General features: G+C 35.8%; 1 protein-coding gene across 1 annotated transcript; it reads left to right on the top strand.

Annotated features, from left to right (window-relative positions):
- The first annotated feature begins 826 nt into the window (after window positions 1-826).
- Window positions 827-22,366, top strand: LOC132543418 (mitogen-activated protein kinase 14-like). The gene is made up of 12 exons (XM_060206920.1): window positions 827-1,102; window positions 2,698-2,827; window positions 9,692-9,750; window positions 10,981-11,092; window positions 11,603-11,632; window positions 12,780-12,827; window positions 13,434-13,548; window positions 13,760-13,831; window positions 14,544-14,623; window positions 19,181-19,259; window positions 19,947-20,123; window positions 20,764-22,366. The coding sequence occupies exons 1-12, from the start codon at window positions 954-956 to the stop codon at window positions 20,829-20,831; spliced, it is 1,119 nt and encodes a 372-aa protein (XP_060062903.1). The 5' UTR covers window positions 827-953; the 3' UTR covers window positions 20,832-22,366.
- The last annotated feature ends 353 nt before the right edge of the window (window positions 22,367-22,719 follow it).

Below are 22,719 nucleotides of genomic sequence, written 5' to 3'. Positions count from 1 at the left end.
CTGAGTGACAGCGGGTGAAGGTCACCATAATAGGTCTTTATATTGCACGATGAGTGGTGAGTGGTTCTGAGTGACAAATCTATTTTTAACAATCAACAACATCAGCGACAAAAAATAACTATAGAGTATAAATGTGAAATGTAAATGGAAAACGATAAAAACAAATGATACATGAGTATGAAAATTAACATTCAGTACAAAATTTTCATTAGGGGAAACATGCAATGTAAAGTAAAACACTTTGAATTTGTATATAAAATTAGTGAATAATACAGTGTTTGAAATGTGACCTTTGTTTCGCTCTTTGTGTCTAAATCAATGTATTTGTTAACATTCTCACCTTGACAAAATCAGAGTCAGAGGCAGGAACAAATTTAAAATTTCATTTGGTTGATCAAAGTAACGATATTCATTAAGCATAGTATGAGTTAGATAAAAAGAAATGAAATAAATCAATAAATTAATCATGCCGAAGTAGTGGGCATATTATTTGGCCTTCAATTTTGATGGGTTAGCATGTTTCATGTTTCACCACATTTATTTATGCTAATAAATGTGGTGAAAATGCTATTGAAAGTTGAATAGTAGAAATATTTTTAAGTGGAGATAATATTATGTATGTATCTATGTATCTATGTATATACATATATATATATATATTCATGTTTATCGTAACTACATAATATGTTGGCTCTATATTACAGAGCCTCGCTCTGTTATGCGGAACGCAAGTGTGAAACTGTCTAACCGAACGCACCTTATTTTGAATCTATGTCATTTACACGCTTCACGCTTCATAAAATTCCGGAAGTTCAGGTTGTGGAATTTCAGCGAGTGAGTTCTGCACCACAATTTGGAAGTTTGACGGATTTAGTTGTTTGTGCTGTTTCAGCATTGGAGTTCTTTGTGATCTGTGTCCACATATTAACTCATTGTTATCAGTGTTTATCTGAATGCAAACTGCGTCCCTGATGGCCGAACAGTCTTGCGGCTCCGTTCGGTCGGGCTTTCACCGGATCGAGTTGAACAAAACACTTTGGGAAGTTCTTGAAAAGTACACCAGTTTAGTACCCGTTGGTTCAGGGGCATATGGACAAGTTGTGTGAGTATTCTTTGTGTATGCTGAAAACGAATAAATGAATTAAAGGGGTAGACCATGAATGGCTGGATAAACAAACTGATGACCTTTATCACCATGCATTATTTTAACTCAACCCAAACCGGATGTGGGCGATTTGCCAATGTTACATCGCTTTTCTGTGTATCGACATACAGATGCATAACTTTTGTACCAACTTATTGTTTTTCTTTCAAATGTATCTTAGTTTATGTTTTCCAGATGAAACTACTTGACATTGCATTAGCTGTATGCACTCAGTCACTTTCCCTAGTAATGTTCAAAATATGTTGTATTTCCACTGTAAACACGGTTAAAAACCTACATTGCTTCACAAAAAAGCAGTGTTATTCTATAGGTTTCAACATTTTATATATATCATATTCTATGCTCAGGTGGTAGCTATTGAGGACAAAAGAGCTTCCATGATAGTATTGTGATAGTAAAATTACTATTGTGATCGTAAACTTTGTATTGCGATAGTCAAGTGACTATTGCAATACTATCATGATAAGTATTTTTACTTTTTAAATATGTTTTTCTAACCCAGAAATAACTGACATGCTTCATACATTGTTGGCACAGCCATGTAGGAAAAAATATTTAGGCCTAATAAAGGTAGGATAATCAGAATAGCTATTTACCAAATCAAGGTGCCTGTACTATACAAACAGGAGTTTAATTGTAATCAGTTTCTAGACACTTCGTCATTAATTTACACGAAATCAAAATGCTGCCCTACCTGTTTTTACTTTTTCGTTGGAAACAATTTTAAAAATGCTACTTCCTTTTGCTATGTTGTTTATTGAATTGGGTCATTACGAGGATGGGTCTAAAACATGGACCCAGGGTTAAAGGAATCACTATCTCCCTTACTTAGTTAGTAGATTTACTTACTTAGATCATATTAGAATCAATAACAATATAATATTTCTTCAAAATAGTTATTAAACATTCATCAATGTAACAACTTCTGCTTTAAACTGTGTTTCCTTTCTATGTCGGCGATTAGGCCATTCTTTTAGCCCAGATCATTTTCTTTTGAATTGCGAATGTACTGTGACTAAATATAATACATCAGATGATATCAATTAAAATCTAAGCAAGTATATTCATATTATGACCTCTCTCTGGACCTGACAGATTAAAATAATAATGTCATGTTGCTTTGTAGTATCAGTGTAGCCAGAGCAGGTCTACACATTTAAAGACAAGCAAGGATCTTGATCCATTTCATAATTTACTGGACTTATATACAAAGAGAAAAGGAAGACCGTCTAAAGCTTATGAATTCTCACAACCAAAATTAGTCATGTGTGTCCATCAAAGTCAAAAATTATAAAATGGATCAACATACTTGCTTGTGTCTGTGTAACCCTTTGAAACTTGAGAACAAGTTCTCCATTGGATGGAGAATATGTTACCTTACATCTTGGCTAGAGAAAAGTCAATCATTTAAGCTACAGACTAATAAGCCAGAAGTCAAAGGTTCAAATCCTAGTGCAGGCATTGAAATAGATAGTCATCTCTGTTACAACAAAATTACCACCATCATTGTAACTATTTTTTGTTATTTTCAGCTCTGCTATCAACTTACAGACCAATGTAAAATGTGCTATCAAAAAATTGGCACGTCCCTTCCAATCAAAAATCCATGCCAAGAGGACATATCGAGAATTGAAACTACTCAAACACATGAACCATGAAAATGTAAGTTATTTTTTGTGTCTGTTTTTCCTTCTTTTTTTTTTGACATGGGGTATATCTCTTTATGGCAATGTTCTTTTTACAGGTATTTTGACAACCAGGTAGATTAAGACCTAAACTTTTTACAGGTGTTGTGACAACCAGATAGACTAAGACTAAACTTTTTACAGGTGATGTGACAATCAGGTAGATTAAAATCTAAACGTTTTACAGGTGACAATTGTGACAATTTTTACAGGTGACAATCAGGGACTAAGACCTAAACTTTTTACAGGTGTTGTGACAATCAGGTAGACTAAGACCTAAACTTTTTACAGGTGTTGTGACAATCAGGTAGACTAAGACCTAAACTTTTTACAGGTGTTGTGACAATCAGGTAGACTAAGACCTAAACTTTTTACAGGTGTTGTGACAATTAGGTAGACTAAGATATAAATTTTTTACAGGTGACAATCAGGTAGACTAAGACCTAAACTTTTTACAGGTGTTGTGACAATCAGGTAGACTAAGACCTAAACTTTTTACAGGTGTTGTGACAACCAGGTAGACTAAGACCTAAACTTTTTACAGGTGTTGTGACAACCAGGTAGACTAAGACCTAAACTTTTTACATGTGTTGTGACAATTAGGTAGACTAAGACCTAAACTTTTTACAGGTGTTGTTACAACAGGTAGACTAAGACCTAAATGTATAGGAGGACTCTCCCATATAAAGTTGTAATATTCCAAAACCATCATCAATTGCATATTTATCTATTTACTGAAAATATCGTTATTAGTATCAAATGTATTGCATAAATTTTTAAAGCAGCTCTTCATATAATACATGAATTCTTTCAAAAGGCTGTCTATTTTTAACCATCAGATATTACAAGGACTGTCAAACTAACGCTGTCATAATGATCTGTTATGATCTTTTTAATTGATATTCCTTTGAAATTCAGTGTAAGAAACTAAATCACTTTTTTTTAACTGAGAATTTTCTTCACAGTCATAGTTAAGTAATGAACCATGTTATTGGGGTGTTCTTGATTATGTAGGTTATGTGACTTACGTTCATTACCTATAAGGTATTCCTAACATTGTATAGACGTATATCAAAATCACAGGCTGTTTTTAGAATTTTGTGAAGTCCCTAGATTGGGGAAAAACTTTATTTTCATCTTCATGTAAGATGTTGATATAAATGTTTGATACCTGCCAGATTAGTAAATGTGTATAATATGAGTGCCACAGGATGGGACAATATATACCTGTTCACTGCCAAAGAGAAATACATTTTTGTATTGAAATTAATAGAAATAAGGAAATGAAACAAACAGTTGTTTTATCAAAGTGCCACTGAGAAAAACAAATTTGTGTTATTATAAAGCCTACAAAGTTTGAAAGAAATCAGTTGGAAGATCAAAAAGATGAAAAAAAAAGAATAAAGGACAATATCACTGCCAAACCCTACCCAGTCTGTACACCCAGTCTGTACACCAGGTCTGTACACCAGGTCTGTACACCCAGTCTGTACACCAGGTCTGTACACCAGGTCTGGAAACATCGCTACAATATCACTGCCAAACCCCACCCAGTCTGTACACCAGGTCTGTACACCAGGTCTGGAAACATCGCTACAATATCACTGCCAAAACCCACCCAGTCTGTACAGCAGGTCTGGAAACATCGCTACAATATCACTGCCAAACCCCACCCAGTCTGTACACCAGGTCTGTACACCAGGTCTGGAAACATCGCTACAATATCACTGCCAAACCCTACCCAGTCTGTACACCAGGTCTGGAAACATCGCTACAATATCACTGCCAAACCCTACCCAGTCTGTACACCAGGTCTGGAAACATCGCTAAATGTGTAGATCATAAAGGACACCAAATTTTAAAGAGATTGGTAATAAATAAAAGAAATCTCTGGATGAGAAATACTGTAAAATAAGAAGAGCAGTTTAAATTTTCCAATAAATATTAAATCAAAATGTTGTCCTGGACAATACCTCTTTATGTCGTAGATATTCAAAAGCCTACCATAACTTGTGAAAAGATCTCTGGACAAAATTGAAATGCTGAATGCAACAAATAAACAGCAATAAAGATATCTGATAAGCTTGTTATAAAACCCAGTTGATTCAGGAAAACAAATTTTCATATGATAGTTATAACATGTACCAACTTTCAGAGAAATTGGTGGAAAACTGAGATATATCTCCCCACAAGATATCAGTTTCATAATCCTGTCGCTCTGACTTACTCTCTGTTTGATCTGTTAAACATTACAGTTAAATGAAGAGAGTGATATATGTATATAAAACACAATGCTCCACAAATACATTGATGCTGTGTAAAAGTTTTTCACACTGTTGTTTGACTTACACTGTACAGGGTCCTGTTGTTTGACTTACACTGTACAGAGTCCTGTTGTTTGACTTATACTGTACAGTCCTGTTGTTTGACTTATACTGTACAGAGTCCTGTTGTTTGACTTATACTGTACAGAGTCCTGTTGTTTGACTTATGCTGTACAGGGTCCTGTTGTTTGACTTACACTGTACAGAATCCTGTTGTTTGACTTACACTGTACAGAATCCTGTTGTTTGACTTACACTGTACAGAGTCCTGTTGTTTGACTTATACTGTACAGTCCGGTTGTTTGACTTACACTGTACAGAATCCTGTTGTTTAACTTATACTGTACAGGGTCCTGTTGTTTGACTTACACTGTACAGAGTCCTGTTGTTTGACTTACACTGTACAAAGTCCTGTTGTTTGACTTACACTGTACAGAATCCTGTTGTTTAACTTATACTGTACAGGGTCCTATTGTTTGACTTATACTGTACAGAGTTCTGTTGTTTGACTTACACTGTACAAAGTCCTGTTGTTTGACTTACACTGTACAGGGTCCTATTGTTTGACTTATACTGTACAGGGTCCTATTGTTTGACTTATACTGTACAGAGTCCTGTTGTTTGACTTACACTGTACAGAGTCCTGTTGTTTGACTTATACTGTACAGTCCTGTTGTTTGACTTACACTGTACAGGGTCCTGTTGTTTGACTTACACTGTACAGTCCTGTTGTTTGACTTACACTGTACAGAATCCTGTTGTTTGACTTACACTGTACAGAATCCTGTTGTTTAACTTATACTGTACAGGGTCCTGTTGTTTGACTTACACTGTACAGAGTTCTGTTGTTTGACTTACACTGTACAAAGTCCTGTTGTTTGACTTACACTGTACAGGGTCCTATTGTTTGACTTATACTGTACAGGGTCCTATTGTTTGACTTATACTGTACAGAGTCCTGTTGTTTGACTTACACTGTACAGAGTCCTGTTGTTTGACTTACACTGTACAGAGTCCTGATGTTTGACTTACACTGTACAGAGTTCTGTTGTTTGACTTACACTGTACAAAGTCCTGTTGTTTGACTTACACTGTACAGGGTCCTATTGTTTGACTTATACTGTACAGAGTCCTGTTGTTTGACTTATACTGTACAGAGTCCTGTTGTTTGACTTATACTGTACAGTCCTGTTGTTTGACTTATACTGTACAGAGTCCTGTTGTTTGACTTATGCTGTACAGGGTCCTGTTGTTTGACTTACACTGTACAGAATCCTGTTATTTGACTTACACTGTACAGAGTCCTGTTGTTTGACTTACACTGTACAGAGTCCTGTTGTTTGACTTATACTGTACAGTCCTGTTGTTTGACTTACACTGTACAGAATCCTGTTGTTTAACTTATACTGTACAGGGTCCTGTTGTTTGACTTACACTGTACAGAGTTCTGTTGTTTGACTTACACTGTACAAAGTCCTGTTGTTTGACTTACACTGTACAGAGTCCTGTTGTTTGACTTACACTGTACAGAGTCCTGTTGTTTGACTTATACTGTACAGAGTCCTGTTGTTTGACTTACACTGTACAGGGTCCTGTTGTTTGACTTACACTGTACAGAGTCCTGTTGTTTGACTTATACTGTACAGGGTCCTATTGTTTGACTTATACTGTACAGGGTCCTATTGTTTGACTTACACTGTACAGGGTCCTGTTGTTTGACTTATACTGTACAGGGTCCTATTGTTTGACTTATACTGTACAGTCCTGTTGTTTGACTTATACTGTACAGAGTCCTGTTGTTTGACTTATACTGTACAGAGTCCTGTTGTTTGACTTATGCTGTACAGGGTCCTGTTGTTTGACTTACACTGTACAGAGTCCTGTTGTTTGACTTATACTGTACAGTCCTGTTGTTTGACTTATACTGTACAGTCCTGTTGTTTGACTTACACTGTACAGAATCCTGTTGTTTAACTTATACTGTACAGGGTCCTGTTGTTTGACTTACACTGTACAGAGTTCTGTTGTTTGACTTACACTGTACAAAGTCCTGTTGTTTGACTTACACTGTACAGAGTCCTGTTGCTTGACTTACACTGTACAGAGTCCTGTTGTTTGACTTACACTGTACAGAGTCCTGTTGTTTGACTTATACTGTACAGGGTCCTGTTGTTTGACTTACACTGTACAGTCCTGTTGTTTGACTTACACTGTACAGAGTCCTGATGTTTGACTTATACTGTACAGAGTCCTGTTGTTTGACTTACACTGTACAGGGTCCTATTGTTTGACTTATACTGTACAGGGTCCTATTGTTTGACTTATACTGTTCATGAGTCAGATTGACTGTAAAAACTGTTTTTGCGATGAATAAATTGATAAAGGAAAAAAAAAGTTTAAAAAAAATAAATGCATAAACCCTGAAAAACAACTGCATTATATAAAATTATTAGATATGTAAGTCAGTGTCCCTGGTAATATAAGTGGAACACATTACTTAAGTAGAGTTTATCTATAAAACAGGATATTTTACTCTCATATTCTTCCTTGTAATGAGATCACATTTCTAGATAAAAAGTACATGTATGTAGATCTGTAACAATGCTGTGTATGGAGTGCTTATCACAGATCAGTAATATACATGTAGTGATCTAGTAACCTAGTTTATATATAAATAGACAATGTTGTCATACCCACTGGCTTCATAATCTACATAGAAAACAGAAGTTACAAATAATGTTCAGGTGTGGCATTTAATTTATAAAACATACACATTCAATTGGAAAAGGCTAACTGTACCTTAGTAAGTCCTTAAATAAGTGATGCATATATAGGTCTGACCTATACTGTACCTTAGTAAGTCCTTAAATAAGTGATGCATATATAGGTCTGACCTATATGTACTATATAGTAAGTCCTTAAATAAGTGATACATATATAGGTCTGACCTATACTGTACTATATAGTAAGTCCTTAAATAAGTGATATATATATATATATAGGTCTGACCTATACTGTACTATATAGTAAGTCTTAAATAAGTGATATATATATATATATAGGTCTCACCTATATGTACTATATAGTAAGTCCTTAAATAAGTGATACATATATAGGTCTGACCTATACTGTACCTTAGTAAGTCCTTAAATAAGTGATGCATATATAGGTCTGACCTATACTGTACCTTAGTAAGTCCTTAAATAAGTGATGCATATATAGGTCTGACCTATACTGTACTATATAGTAAGTCCTTAAATAAGTGATATATATATATATATAGGTCTGTTTTTGCGATGAATATATATATATATAGGTCTCACCTATACTGATAAAGGAAAAAAAAAGTTTAAAAAAAATAAATGCATAAACCCTTAAAACAAGTGCATTATATAAAATTATAGATATGTAAGTCAGTGACCCTATATAGGTAATATAAGTGGAACACATTACTTAAGTAGAGTTTATCTATAAAACAGTGATATATTTATATATATTCTTCCTTGTAATGAGATCACATTTCTAGATAAAAAGTACATATATAGTAGATCTGTAACTATGCTATGTATATAGTGCTTATCACATATATAGATCAGTAATATACATATATAGTGATCTAGTAACCTAGTTTATATATAAATAGACAATGTTGTCATACCCACTGGCTTATATAATCTACATAGAAAACAGAAGTTACAAATAATGTTCATATATAGGTGTGGCATTTAATTTATAAAACATACACATTCAATTGGAAAAGGCTAACTGTACCTTAGTAAGTCCTTAAATAAGTGATACATATATAGGTCTGACCTATATGCACTATATAGTAAGTCCTTAAGTAAGTGATATATATATATAGGTCTGACCTATACTGTACTATATAGTAAGTCCTTAAATAAGTGATACATATATAGGTCTGACCTATATGTACTATATAGTAAGTCCTTAAATAAGTGATACATATATAGGTCTGACCTATACTGTACTATATAGTAAGTCCTTAAATAAGTGATACATATATAGGTCTGACCTATATGTACTATATAGTAAGTCCTTAAATAAGTGATACATATATAGGTCTGACCTATAAGTCTTAAATAAGTGATACATATATAGGTCTGACCTATACTGTACTATATAGTAAGTCCTTAAATAAGTGATACATATATATATATATAGGTCTATATAGACCTATACTGTACTATATAGTAAGTCCTTAAATAAGTGATATATATATATATAGGTCTGACCTATACTGTACTATATAGTAAGTCCTTAAATAAGTGATGCATATATAGGTCTGACCTATATGTACTATATAGTAAGTCCTTAAATAAGTGATATATATATATATATAGGTCTGACCTATACTGTACTAAATAGTAAGTCCTAAATAAGTGATACATATACATTTCAACTTGCATGCAGAAAAAGAAGGAGTGTTCCCAATACAACTCAATTGAGCATTGAAAATTATCACTAGAATGATGAAAGTCAATCTTGTTGTTTAACAGATCATTGGACTGCTGGATGTTTTTACACCTCAGACCTCCTTGGCAGACTTTGATGATGTGTAAGTACTTTTATATTTAATCCACGGACAATAACTGGTTCCAGTTAATTACTCGTGTTGTATAATATAGTCTGAAGTCTGTCTATTGCATATGTAAATATGAGAAATGATTAATGTAATATGAATATTTAACATTAATGACAGTAAAATATATTACAGACTGTATATAAATATATTATAAACTAAGGTAACATAAGCACTAGGCATACATGTAAACACAAGGCATACATGTAGACACAAGGCATACATATAGACACAAGGCATACATGTAGACACTAGGAATACGTGTAGATACAAGGCTTTTTTTCACTGGTATAGGATGGAGACTTTCTGCCTTATTTTGTAAAATTGGTAAAATGAGAACGAAATTCTAGGTAGTTTGTTGGAATGAGAAAATGGGGCTCATCATTGGCCTAAAAAAAACTGGAAAAAAAGTCAGAATTTTATGAATTTGGTTTGAAATTAAATATTTTGAATTTTGAGTTAATTGAAAATTTCAGGAGTTTGGTTTAATTATGAAATCATTTCAGTTGGGAATGGGACTCATTAATGGCCCCCAAAACCTTTTAAAGAAGTGCTAAGTATATTATATGTCTGCATCTTCATGCATACACACCCAAACAGGCGTTCATGAGACCATGGATAAGTGTATATGTAAACAGCATATTGGTGTACAAAGGAGACTTAGGGGAAGTAGTGACGGTATACATCATACCTGCTTGTAGTTTCTCCTCATCTTTCTATCTACATGTACACAGCTGTTCATTCTGTCTTCATGCCGATACTGATGACATGATATCAAATGGTGGGCTTTAAACACCTACAATACAGAATATCATGAACGCTTACAGTATCAGTCCTTATTGTGCATACCATATTTTGAGCTTAATGAGATATTCAAGATGGCTAACAGCGGCCATTCATATTTTCATTTTGGATGTTTAACTTCTTTTTTTGAGAACTGATAAGAATCTTTTTGCTTTCTTCTCCATTTGTCCAAAATTGTTGAGAATTTTCCATTGGTTTATGTTATATTCAACGTAATTTGATGTAATTTTAGATTGAAGATTTAGACTTTGTACTTCTATTTCTGTATCCTGTTTTCATTAGTTCTGTCTAGGGAGTCCACTTTCACATGTAGACCAGACAAATCATTGGAGACCTGTTTAAGATAACCTTTGTAGATGTGTGTTGATGTAAACAAGGTGATTGACCTTTTGTTTATTACAGATACCTGGTCACTCACCTGATGGGAGCTGACCTTAACAACATAATCAAGACACAGAGACTCAGTGATGACCATGTCCAGTTCCTCGTTTACCAGATCCTCCGCGGACTCAAGGTACTAGCCTCTAACTTCTATGTAACCACACAGGCCAATTCTCCATATATATGTAGTGGGACTTTGATATTTTAAACAGAACAGCTCTTTATAGTAGTTTTTATTGCTGTTTTTACTATTTTGTTATAATAAATAAAAATTGCAGTTTTCAGGTTTAAGCTGGAACACATGTTGAATATATTATCATTAATATGAGGTGCACTGTTTATAATTTTGTGTTCAGAAAGATCTACCTGTTACATGATTGACAAACAACTTTTCATGTTTGTATAAATTTGCTTATTGTTCAGATGTCGGCTCACCTAGAGTCGAAACGTGTAAACAACGCTCTGACATAATACAGATTTAAACAAGAACTTGCCGTGTTCAACTTACTCCTTTACTACACATACCTTGATTTCTAGTGAGTCCTCTGTATACACTGGTATCCACGGCTTGTTCATCGAGAACTATATGTTGTGGCCCCCTCCCCATAGAAATTTGCATAATGTTTATTTTGTTTCTTTGCAGTACATACATTCAGCAGGAATCATTCACAGGGTAAGTAATCTTAATGTTAGAAGTTCATAGAACGCGGCGTTGTTGAGCAGGCTTTATGTCCGTTTTACCTGACAGTAAGTCCTGGTTGTTCAGTAGAATTAATGATAGATCTATTGCAAGTTTAACCCCAGACTTTGTATCAGGTTATGGTTGGACATGTATAATTATGTAGCCTTATGTTTACTTCCGTGTATTACAACTGATATGTTAAAACTTCATTATACAAAAATTGTACCAACATATTGACAGCTAGTGTCCACAGTTCCAGTGTATATATTTCTTGTTATTATTATGCCACGTCATTTCTCAGTCGGGGGATGTGTAATACTACCGTTGGCTTTTTTTTGGTGATTATTTTGCTTTCGCTACTTTTCTCATTAACTAATCTGTTAAGACTGTGATGTAAATGTAGCTGTGTAATAGGAAAGATGCAGTTCTGATCTGGTTATGGTCTGTTGATTTTTTATCAGAGTTATGGCCATTTAACTTATTAAAAAATTCACAATTATCAGTAAGGCCAAATTTGGAGAGTCTTGCCTTACTGCTGTAGGAACTGCCTTAACACAGTCAGTAACACGAGAAAGTTACTAACATCTTCTTGGTTCCACACACGAGGATTTCTGTTGCTTAGTCACATCTTGATTTATAAATATTTTGATATCCTGATTTTTCTCACCATAAGAACTCATGAAGTAACAACATGCAAAAGACATACTGTATAATGGTTAATTTTCATGAGACTTAATTCTCAGGGTTTTTTCAAAAATCCCTTTTTCGTAGACGTCTCAATAAATCTGCTTATACTTATTTAACAGTTTGCAGATTTTTGATTTAAAAATACCCACAAAATCAGTGAAAACTGATCCCCACTAAAAATATTGTTTTTATATTATGTCTGGAATGTTTTTAATGATATCTGATTTTAATGCTTTCACTTTCTCTGTTTGTAAATATTTTTCATTTTCAAAAGCTGGAGAATGTGGAATTTTTTCTTTGATTGATATAAGTAAAGCCTTGTGATACTGTTTAGATTTAGGGACAGATGTTGGATATAACTTATCATAAACCAAGGCAATATTGCTGTCATTGTCTGTAAGATTAATGTACTTTGTGGTAAATGTCTTCACTGTTCTACTTCTGTCTACAGGATCTCAAGCCTAGCAATATTGCTGTCAATGAAGACTGTGAGCTAAAAGTAAGTCAGAGTTGTGTAGGAGAGCAGACATGTTATTGTTACCATAAATAATTTCCTAATTCATTGACTTAACTTGTTCAAGTATTTTTCATTATATAGTGGTTCCTTAAAGTGTTTAGATCCCTGGGGATTCCATTACAGAAATTATCTGCTTTACAAAGGGCAGGGTGATGCATTCCTTTCAAAGAAACACATGTTAAGGGTGTACATTATAGATATGACATCCCTCTCCACTAGCTAGACCCTCGGGATGATATCATAGAATTCACCTCCGTTTAAATAGACTATGTCCTGCAATGATTTACCTTGGAGATTACTTTCCACCCTATTGATTTGGATTTGAAACACTTCCTGAAATTCTGACTGAAGTTTTCTGTGAAAAGAAATACATACCGTTGTATCTGTACATCATCATTTATCTACATTGTGAAGTCACATCCACATGAAGTTCTTCAGTGTACAAAGCTTGTAAAAGAACTAGATATATGTATTTTGTTAATAAGAAATATCTAAATATTGACATTGTTGTGTCACCTAGGGCTGTATGAACTACAATACAATAATGTTATATATTCTGTTATATTTACCGGGGCTACTGTTCTTCAGATTTTGGATTTTGGTCTGGCACGTCACACAGAGTCGGAGATGACTGGATATGTCGCCACTCGCTGGTACAGGGCGCCTGAAATTGTCCTCAACTGGATGCATTATTCTCAAACAGGTACTAAGGAGAAGTAACTGGGAGACATTCAGGCTTGGAGAAAGTAATGCAATGGATTGTAGTAGAATTTAAACATCATTTTGTGCTCTGATTAATTCTGTTGCTAGAATGGAACTCTTCTATCAAGTTTAATTGAATTTTTGTTAAAAATTCATTGTGAAAAAATTATGTATGTAAAAATTCATTGTGAAAAAATTATGTATGTTTTCAGTGGACATTTGGTCTGTTGGGTGTATTATGGCAGAAATGTTGACCAGTAAGCCACTCTTCCCAGGAACAGATCGTATCCTTTCTTACCTTTAACCATCATACTACCAGCGACTCTTCACCAGTTAAAATACCAGTACATGTCAACATTCTTTTCTAAAAAACAACAAAATAGATAAAATAAGAGCAGAAACACAGTAGAATATACTGAAGATAAATCCTTACAGAATAAACATGTATGTAGCCTTAAATCCTTTCACAATAAACATGTATGTAGCCTTAAATCCTTACACAATAAACATGTATGTAGCCTTAAATCCTTACACAATAAACATGTATGTAGCCTTAAATCCTTACACAATAAACATGTATGTAGCCTTAAATCCTTACACAATAAACATGTATGTAGCCTTAAATCCTTACACAATAAACATGTATGTAGCCTTAAATCCTTACACAATAAACATGTATGTAGCCTTAAATCCTTACACAATAAACATGTATGTAGCCTTAAATCCTTACACAATAAACATGTATGTAGCCTTAAATCCTTACACAATAAACATGTATGTAACCTTAAATCCTTACACAATAAACATGTATGTAGCCTTAAATCCTTACACAATAAACATGTATGTAGCCTTAAATCCTTACACAATAATCATGTATGTAGCCTTAAATCCTTACACAATAAACATGTATGTAGCCTGTATAAAAATTAAGAAAAAAAGGAATATGATAAATAGGCCTCAAAATGAAGGGAAGTGATGTCCTTGACCTCGGTACAGATATAGACCAGCTTAGCCGTGTGTTGTCCCTGACAGGGACTCCAGATGAATGTCTACTTCAAAAAATCAGCAGTAGGGAGGTAAGTCATGATGAAGGGGAGAAGGGAGGTAAGTCATGATGAAGGGGAGAAGGGAGGTAAGTCATGATGAAGGGGAGAAGAGAGGTAAGTCATGATGAAGGGGAGAAGGGAGGTAAGTCATGATGAAGGGGAGAAGGGAGGTAAGTCATGATGAAGGGGAGAAGGGAGGTAAGTCATGATGAAGGGGAGAAGAGAGGTAAGTCATGATGAAGGGAATAGGGGTGTAAGTCATGAGGAAGGGGAGAAGGAAGGTAAGTCATGATGAAGGGGAGAAGGGAGGTAAGTCATGATTAATGGGAGAAGGGAGGTAAGTCATGATTAAGGGGAGAAGGGAGGTAAGTCATGATGAAGGTGAGAAGGGAGGTAAGTCATGATGAAGGGAATAGGGGTGTAAGTCATGATGAAAGGGAGAAGAGAGGTGAGTCATGATGAAGGGAATAGGGGTGTAAGACATGATGAAGGGGAGAAGGGAGGTAAGTCATGATAGAGGGAATAGGGGTGTAAGTCGTGATATAGGGGAGAAGGGAGGTAAGTCATGATTAAGGGGAGAAGAGAGGTAAGTCATGATGAAGGGAATAGGGGTGTAAGTCGTGATATAGGGGAGAAGGGAGGTAAGTCATGATGAAGGGAATAGGGGTGTAAGTCGTGATATAGGGGAGAAGGGAGGTAAGTCATGATGAAGGGAATAGGGGTGTAAATCATGATTAAGATTAAGGGGAGAAGGGAGGTAAGTCATGATGAAGGGAATAGGGGTGTAAGTCGTGATATAGGGGAGAAGGGAGGTAAGTCATGATGAAGGGAATAGGGGTGTAAGTCGTGATATAGGGGAGAAGGGAGGTAAGTCATGATGAAGGGAATAGGGGTGTAAGACATGATGAAGGGCAGAAGAGAGGTAAGTCATGATGAAGGGCAGAAGAGAGGTAAGTCATGATGAAGGGGAGAAGGGAGGTAAGTCATGATGAAGGGGAGAAGGGAGGTAAGTCATGATGAAGGGGAGAAGGGAGGTAAGTCATGATGGAGGGAATAGGGGTGTAAGTCATGATGAAGGGCAGAAGAGAGGTAAGTCATGATGAAGGGGAGAAGGGAGGTAAGTCATGATTAAGGGGAGAAGAGAGGTAAGTCATGATGAAGGGCAGAAGAGAGGTAAGTCATGATGAAGGGCAGAAGAGAGGTAAGTCATGATGAAGGGGAGAAGGGAGGTAAGTCATGATGAAGGGGAGAAGAGAGGTAAGTCATGATGAAGGGGAGAAGGGAGGTAAGTCATGATGAAGGGGAGAAGGGAGGTAAGTCATGATGAAGGGAATAGGGGTGTAAGTCATGATGAAGGGGAGAAGGGAGGTAAGTCATGGGAGAAGAGAGGTAAGTCATGATGAAGGGGAGAAGCGAGGTAAGTCATGATGAAGGGGAGAAGGGAGGTAAGTCATGATGAAGGGGAGAAGAGAGGTAAGTCATGATGAAGAGAAGGGAGGTAAGTCATGATGAAGGGGAGAAGAGAGGTGAGTCATGATGAAGGGAATAGGGGTGTAAGTCATGATGAAAGGGAGAAGAGAGGTGAGTCATGATGAAGGGAATAGGGGTGTAAGTCGTGATATAGGGGAGAAGGGAGGTAAGTCATGATGAAGGGAATAGGGGTGTAAATCATGATTAAGGGGAGAAGGGAGGTAAGTCATGATGAAGGGAATAGGGGTGTAAGTCGTGATATAGGGGAGAAGGGAGGTAAGTCATGATGAAGGGAATAGGGGTGTAAGTCGTGATATAGGGGAGAAGGGAGGTAAGTCATGATGAAGGGAATAGGGGTGTAAGACATGATGAAGGGCAGAAGAGAGGTAAGTCATGATGAAGGGCAGAAGAGAGGTAAGTCATGATGAAGGGGAGAAGGGAGGTAAGTCATGATGAAGGGGAGAAGGGAGGTAAGTCATGATGAAGGGGAGAAGGGAGGTAAGTCATGATGGAGGGAATAGGGGTGTAAGTCATGATTAAGGGGAGAAGAGAGGTAAGTCATGATGAAGGGCAGAAGAGAGGTAAGTCATGATGAAGGGGAGAAGGGAGGTAAGTCATGATGAAGGGCAGAAGAGAGGTAAGTCATGATGAAGGGGAGAAGAGAGGTAAGTCATGATGAAGGGGAGAAGGGAGGTAAGTCATGATGGAGGGAATAGGGGTGTAAGTCATGATTAAGGGGAGAAGAGAGGTAAGTCATGATGAAGGGGAGAAGAGAGGTAAGTCATGATTAAGGGGAGAAGGGAGGTAAGTCATGATGAAGGGGAGAAGAGAGGTGAGTCATGATGAAGGGAATAGGGGTGTAAGTCATGATGAAAGGGAGAAGAGAGGTGAGTCATGATGAAGGGAATAGGGGTGTAAGACATGATGAAGGGGAGAAGGGAGGTAAGTCATGATGAAGGGAATAGGGGTGTAAGTCATGATTAAGGGGAGAAGAGAGGTAAGTCATGATGAAGGGGAGAAGGGAGGTAAGTCATGATGAAGGGGAGAAGGGAGGTAAGTCATGATGAAGGGGAGAAGGGAGGTAAGTCATGATGAAGGGGAGAAGGGAGGTAAGTCATGATGAAGGGGAGAAGGGAGGTAAGTCATGATGAAGGGGAGAAGAGAGGTAAGTCATGATGAAGGGGAGAAGGGAGGTAAGTCATGATGAAGGGATAGGGGTGTAAGTCATGATGAAAGGGAGAAGAGAGGTGAGTCATGATGAAGGGAATAGGGGTGTAAGTCATGATGAAGGGCAGAAGGGAGGTAAGTCATGATGAAGGGCAGAAGAGAGGTAAGTCATGATGAAGGGAATAGGGGTGTAAGTCATGATGAAAGGGAGAAGAGAGGTGAGTCATGATGAAGGGCAGAAGAGAGGTAAGTCATGATGAAGGGGAGAAGGGAGGTAAGTCATGATGAAGGGGATAGGGGTGTAAGTCATGATGAAGGGCAGAAGAGAGGTAAGTCATGATGAAGGGGAGAAGGGAGGTAAGTCATGATGAAGGGAATAGGGGTGTAAGTCATGATGAAAGGGAGAAGAGAGGTGAGTCATGATGAAGGGAATAGGGGTGTAAGTCATGATGAAGGGCAGAAGAGAGGTAAGTCATGATGAAGGGGAGAAGGGAGGTAAGTCATGATGAAGGGCAGAAGAGAGGTAAGTCATGATGAAGGGAATAGGGGTGTAAGTCATGATGAAGGGGAGAAGGGAGGTAAGTCATGATGAAGGGGAGAAGGGAGGTAAGTCATGATGAAGGGCAGAAGAGAGGTAAGTCATGATGAAGGGAATAGGGGTGTAAGTCATGATGAAGGGCAGAAGAGAGGTAAGTCATGATGAAGGGGAGAAGGGAGGTAAGTCATGATGAAGGGCAGAAGAGAGGTAAGTCATGATGAAGGGAATAGGTAAGTCATGATGAAGGGCAGAAGAGAGGTAAGTCATGATGAAGGGAGGGAGTGTAAGTCATGATGAGAGAGGGTAAGTCATGATGAAGGGCAGAAGAGAGAGGTAAGTCATGATGAAGGGGAGAAGGGAGGTAAGTCATGATGAAGGGCAGAAGAGAGGTAAGTCATGATGAAGGGAATAGGGGTGTAAGTCATGATGAAGGGGAGAAGGGAGGTAAGTCATGATGAAGGGGAGAAGAGAGGTAAGTCATGATGAAGGGGAGAAGGGAGGTAAGTCATGATGAAGGGCAGAAGAGAGGTAAGTCATGATGAAGGGGAGAAGGGAGGTAAGTCATGATGAAGGGCAGAAGAGAGGTAAGTCATGATGAAGGGGAGAAGGGAGGTAAGTCATGAGTTTTACGTACAGTCCTGTGTTGTCCTGACAGTGACTGTAGATGAAAGGTAGAAGGGCAGTAAGTCATGAGTTTTACGTACAGTCCTATGTTGTCCTGACAGTGACTGTAGATGAAGGGTAGAAGGGAGGTAGGTCACGAGTTTCATGTACAGTCCTGTGTTGTCCTGACAGTGACTGTAGATGAAGGGGAGAAGGGCGGTAAGTCATGATGAAGGGGAGAAGGGAGGTAAGTCATGATGATGGAGAAAAGGGAGGTAAGTCATGAGTTTTACGTACAGTCCTGTGTTGTCCTGACAGGGACTGTAGATGAAAGGTTAATTATGAAAGAAAAGAAAAAACACCAGAAAATCAGCAGCAGGTTCCTTGTTCTGTTATTCTCAATTATTAGTCAAAGATATTATTATGACAGATATTTGAGTAATGTTTGGTTAAATATGCTGCGACATATCACAGGATGTGACAACTAAACAGTTACATTGTTTTAATGACAATGAAGATTTGTAAATAATGTTATATGAGGAATTTTGTTTTTAAACTGTCCATCCCGGTTTCAGAGTGTGGTAGTTTGATATGGTACTGAATATGTATATTGTACTGTAAAGTGGAAATCTATATGACAGTAGGCAGACAATTCTAACATTTACTGTACAGAAACACGTCTGAAGTACTTAAATTTCTACTGACATAATTTTTGATGCATTTTGTCAGTATTGTTTCATGTTTATTATTACATAATGTACAAAGTTTGAGGCAATGTAAATGGTACATGTTTTATGTTTTATTTACAGGCAAGGAACTACATTTCATCAATGCCAAAGTGGAGTAAAAAGCCTTTAGATGAAATATTTTTACATGCAAACAAAAAAGGTAGGTATTCTTCATCCCAGTCAATAGTTTTTTAAACACAACATTGTGATTTTCAATGATGTTGATTCTGAAAGTCTGAATTCTAATTTATTTCCAAAAGCACCTTGTCATAAAATTTAAATGATTTCAACAGTGTTTATTTAATTTTGTTCAGACTGACTGCAGATTTACTGTAATTAACAGATTTCTTCTTTTCCACTTTAAAACTTACTGTCTACATCTGGTATTCAAAGCTGATAGATTGCTTTAAAAGATTTGTGTTTGTTGATCTGCAATGTCAGCCTTGATATAACGATCTGTGAGTTATGCTGCTAACTTACCAGTGAAAGATCAATTACACATTATTATGGGATACATGTAAAGTGGAAATTGCATGTGGTTTTGAAATGACAGCTGTAGTAGAATCATTCATTTTTCGTGAGAATTATCTAAGAGAGGTGGGGGAAGGGGCTGTATTTTTGCATTGTGTCCTTCCATTACTTCTGTCCTTCTCTGGGCCCTATCTCTTACAGTGCTTGCCACTGGACTTTCAAAACTATGTGTATGGGTTCACCTTGGAGAGATAGTCTGTCATATGTATCAAAAGATGGCCATCTGGTCAGAATGTGTTCTGTTTAGCAAACATATCTTGGAAATTTTGTAAGTAAAAGATCAAGCATGGTAAATATTTTCTACATATCTCTCTAGCTCTGAACCTGCTGGATCATATGCTGAACCTGGATGCTGATTGTAGGATCACAGCAGAGCTAGCTTTAGCCCACCCATACCTCGCCCAGTACGCTGACCCCTCGGACGAACCTGTTGCAGACCAACAGTATGATGATTCATTTGAAAATCTGGATCATGATATACCAGCTTGGAGAGGTATGTTTAGCTTTGTTGACACAAAATCAAATAAAAATGGATTCATTTTAATTTCACAATAGAGGAAAACATTTGAATTAAACAAATATAAAACATATCTACTATATTTATCCAGTCTTTGATACCCAGTATATAGGTCACCTTTATGTATTATCTACATGTTCTAATTTTAGAAATTAAATTCTTGTTATTATGTAATAATCCCCTTCCATATAAGGTCATATTTCTTAATACTTACACAGCATAGACATTGCTCTAGATTATCACTTCATTATTTGTATATATTTTATCAATTACATGTTGTTTATATTTATCCAGTACTCATCTGTATACACTTATAGTAATGAAGGGAACACAGCAAAAGTTGTTACCGCGGGGACTGTTCTGATATCATTAGTTAATGGTTTGTAGATGCCCATGTAATTGATATTATAATACCAATAGATTGTTCTAATGACGTTTTATGTGTTGACAGGCCGTTACGAATGTCATAATACAAGTAATAGTAATACAATATCACATGTAGTTATTTGTTAAATGTTGTTTATGTTGTGTTTTCTTTCTTTTTTTTTTTTAAATTTTTTTAATTTTATTTTGTTAAAACTTAAATGTTCTCAATTTGCTTCATTTCTATTTTCAGAGCTTGTGTACAATGAAGTTGTCAGTTTCGTTCCTCATGATAACATGCAACAACAAGTAATGTCATAACATGTGCATTCATGGCAATAGCACAAAACAACCTACACTGGATGTATGCAATATAACTGATAAAATGGTCCGGAAGTGGTTCATATGTGGGGGACATCCTACTGGAGCTTCATGTCCAAGGGATCAAAAGACAGCACAGTCTGACTACAATAATCTCTTCGACTTTCAGTATTAAATGGACTACAGTTATTACTGATGAAACAGATGTCATATCTGTAAATATTTTAACCTATCGAATGACAGATACCTAAGACTGAATCACTTATCTCTAAATTTATCAGAACACCTGGTATCCCAGGTAAAGAATAAAAGGACAGGCTATTTTGGTCAGACATGCTTATTGGTCATGTTATACTGTCAGGTCAGAGACAGTTATCTTACAAAACTTGATCATTTATCAATATTTCAGTGAACAAACATTTACATCAGAATAACTCTACTTCTAGCTGCTAGTCAGAAAGCTAACTATTGTCATTGTATTCATATGCCACAAAGAGCAAAAGTATCATTCTAAATTCATTTATAAATCATATAAAGCATTGATTGTATGACGACCACACAAAAAAAAATCCATGTAAAAACCGTCCCTGTTAATATTTGTCTGGTTTTATTTCATGCAACAGCCAGGGTCATGTGTGGATCATCAGCATAACCCAGGCTGGTGCTGGGACGTTAAATCTCGGGGGAAAAATTAAAATGGGTAGTTTTAACCGAATTCTATTGTCCATCAAGTGATAAGGCTTTTCTTTTCCTCTCTAAGACAGTCAAAAGTTTGTGGTCCCCCTTACAAAGTTTATTTGATTTGATTGAAGTCTAATTCTGTTATCATTTCATTGATGACGATATTTTTGACATATCATCTCTCTTTATTTGTTCATGTCTACATCTTATATGCATCAGGAAAATGATTTGTGTCTATATATATCTAAAATAAGGGATGTTTTGTGATTAGAACATAAAGTGTTTTATAACAGGTAACTCTAGTTTTGTAAGATTTGTAAGACATTGTGTATATAGGGTTATGTATATATAGATAGGTATCACCTCTAAATTAACTTATGGTTCAATTAGAAATGAAAAAGTAAATTGAAATTTTAAATCATGATAATTGTTGAGGCAAATAAAATTTATTTTCATTTAAGGTAAAACTGCTTGTTGTAAACTAATTGATTTACTGTGAACCATTTCATTCTTATTACTACGTCATACAGATATGAAGTATAAATGGCAATTTGGTAAACTTTAAACAAAGTTTTTTCTACAGGTTTAAGACATTACAATAGATTTTAAGAGTTTTGCAACAAAACAGCTCTTTAGTTTGCCATGAGTATACACTGAGTAAGGTTATTTACTTTTGTCGTACAGATCTATATCAGATATTAATGTATTAAAATGCTTTTTTAAAAATATAGCAGAATCTATGTTTAAAGTTGCTGTTTGATTGTTGTAGAAAATTCTTTATTCTATTTCTTGTTAAAGTTTTGTAAATTTATTATGTAAAAAGTTGATTTTTTTTCATGTACTTACCTCTTCAATATTACTGGTATTCTTGAATTATGATGTAAAATTGAAGTTTTACCGACAGCTAAACTCTTAAATATTACAATTATCAGGAAGTTTTTTATCAAACAACAAACTTGTTAATTTGTGATTAGATGTTTTCTTTTAAAAACACATTACAAACCTGACTGATGTTTTCTTTTAAAAACACATTACAAACCTGACTGGTCATCAATAACGTTGTATCATAGTTGGGAATTTTTTTTAAAAATGAGTGTGTTTATGGTTATAGAAATTGTGAATTAATTTAAAATGTAGTCCATATTGATTATTTTATTTTCTAAAAGATTCAAACAGAGCAATCTCAATTAATCAAATGATAAAATAC

This window comes from Ylistrum balloti, unplaced genomic scaffold (genome assembly GCF_031769215.1).
Source record: "Ylistrum balloti isolate Yb309-2 unplaced genomic scaffold, AGI_CSIRO_Ybal_v1 Utg369756, whole genome shotgun sequence".
In the NCBI taxonomy this organism is placed as follows: Eukaryota; Metazoa; Mollusca; class Bivalvia; order Pectinida; family Pectinidae; genus Ylistrum; species Ylistrum balloti.
Note: the sequence above shows the minus strand (reverse complement) of the source record. Positions and strands in the feature narration are given on the sequence as shown.

Excerpts from the sequence above, each read along its gene's own strand:
- LOC132543418 (XM_060206920.1), top strand. The coding sequence starts at position 954 with ATGCAAACTGCGTCCCTGATGGCCGAACAGTCTTGCGGCTCCGTTCGG. Across the intron at positions 12,828-13,433 it reads ATGAAGACTGTGAGCTAAAA|ATTTTGGATTTTGGTCTGGC; the intron begins GTAAGTCAGAGT and ends ACTGTTCTTCAG. Across the intron at positions 13,549-13,759 it reads GATGCATTATTCTCAAACAG|TGGACATTTGGTCTGTTGGG; the intron begins GTACTAAGGAGA and ends GTATGTTTTCAG.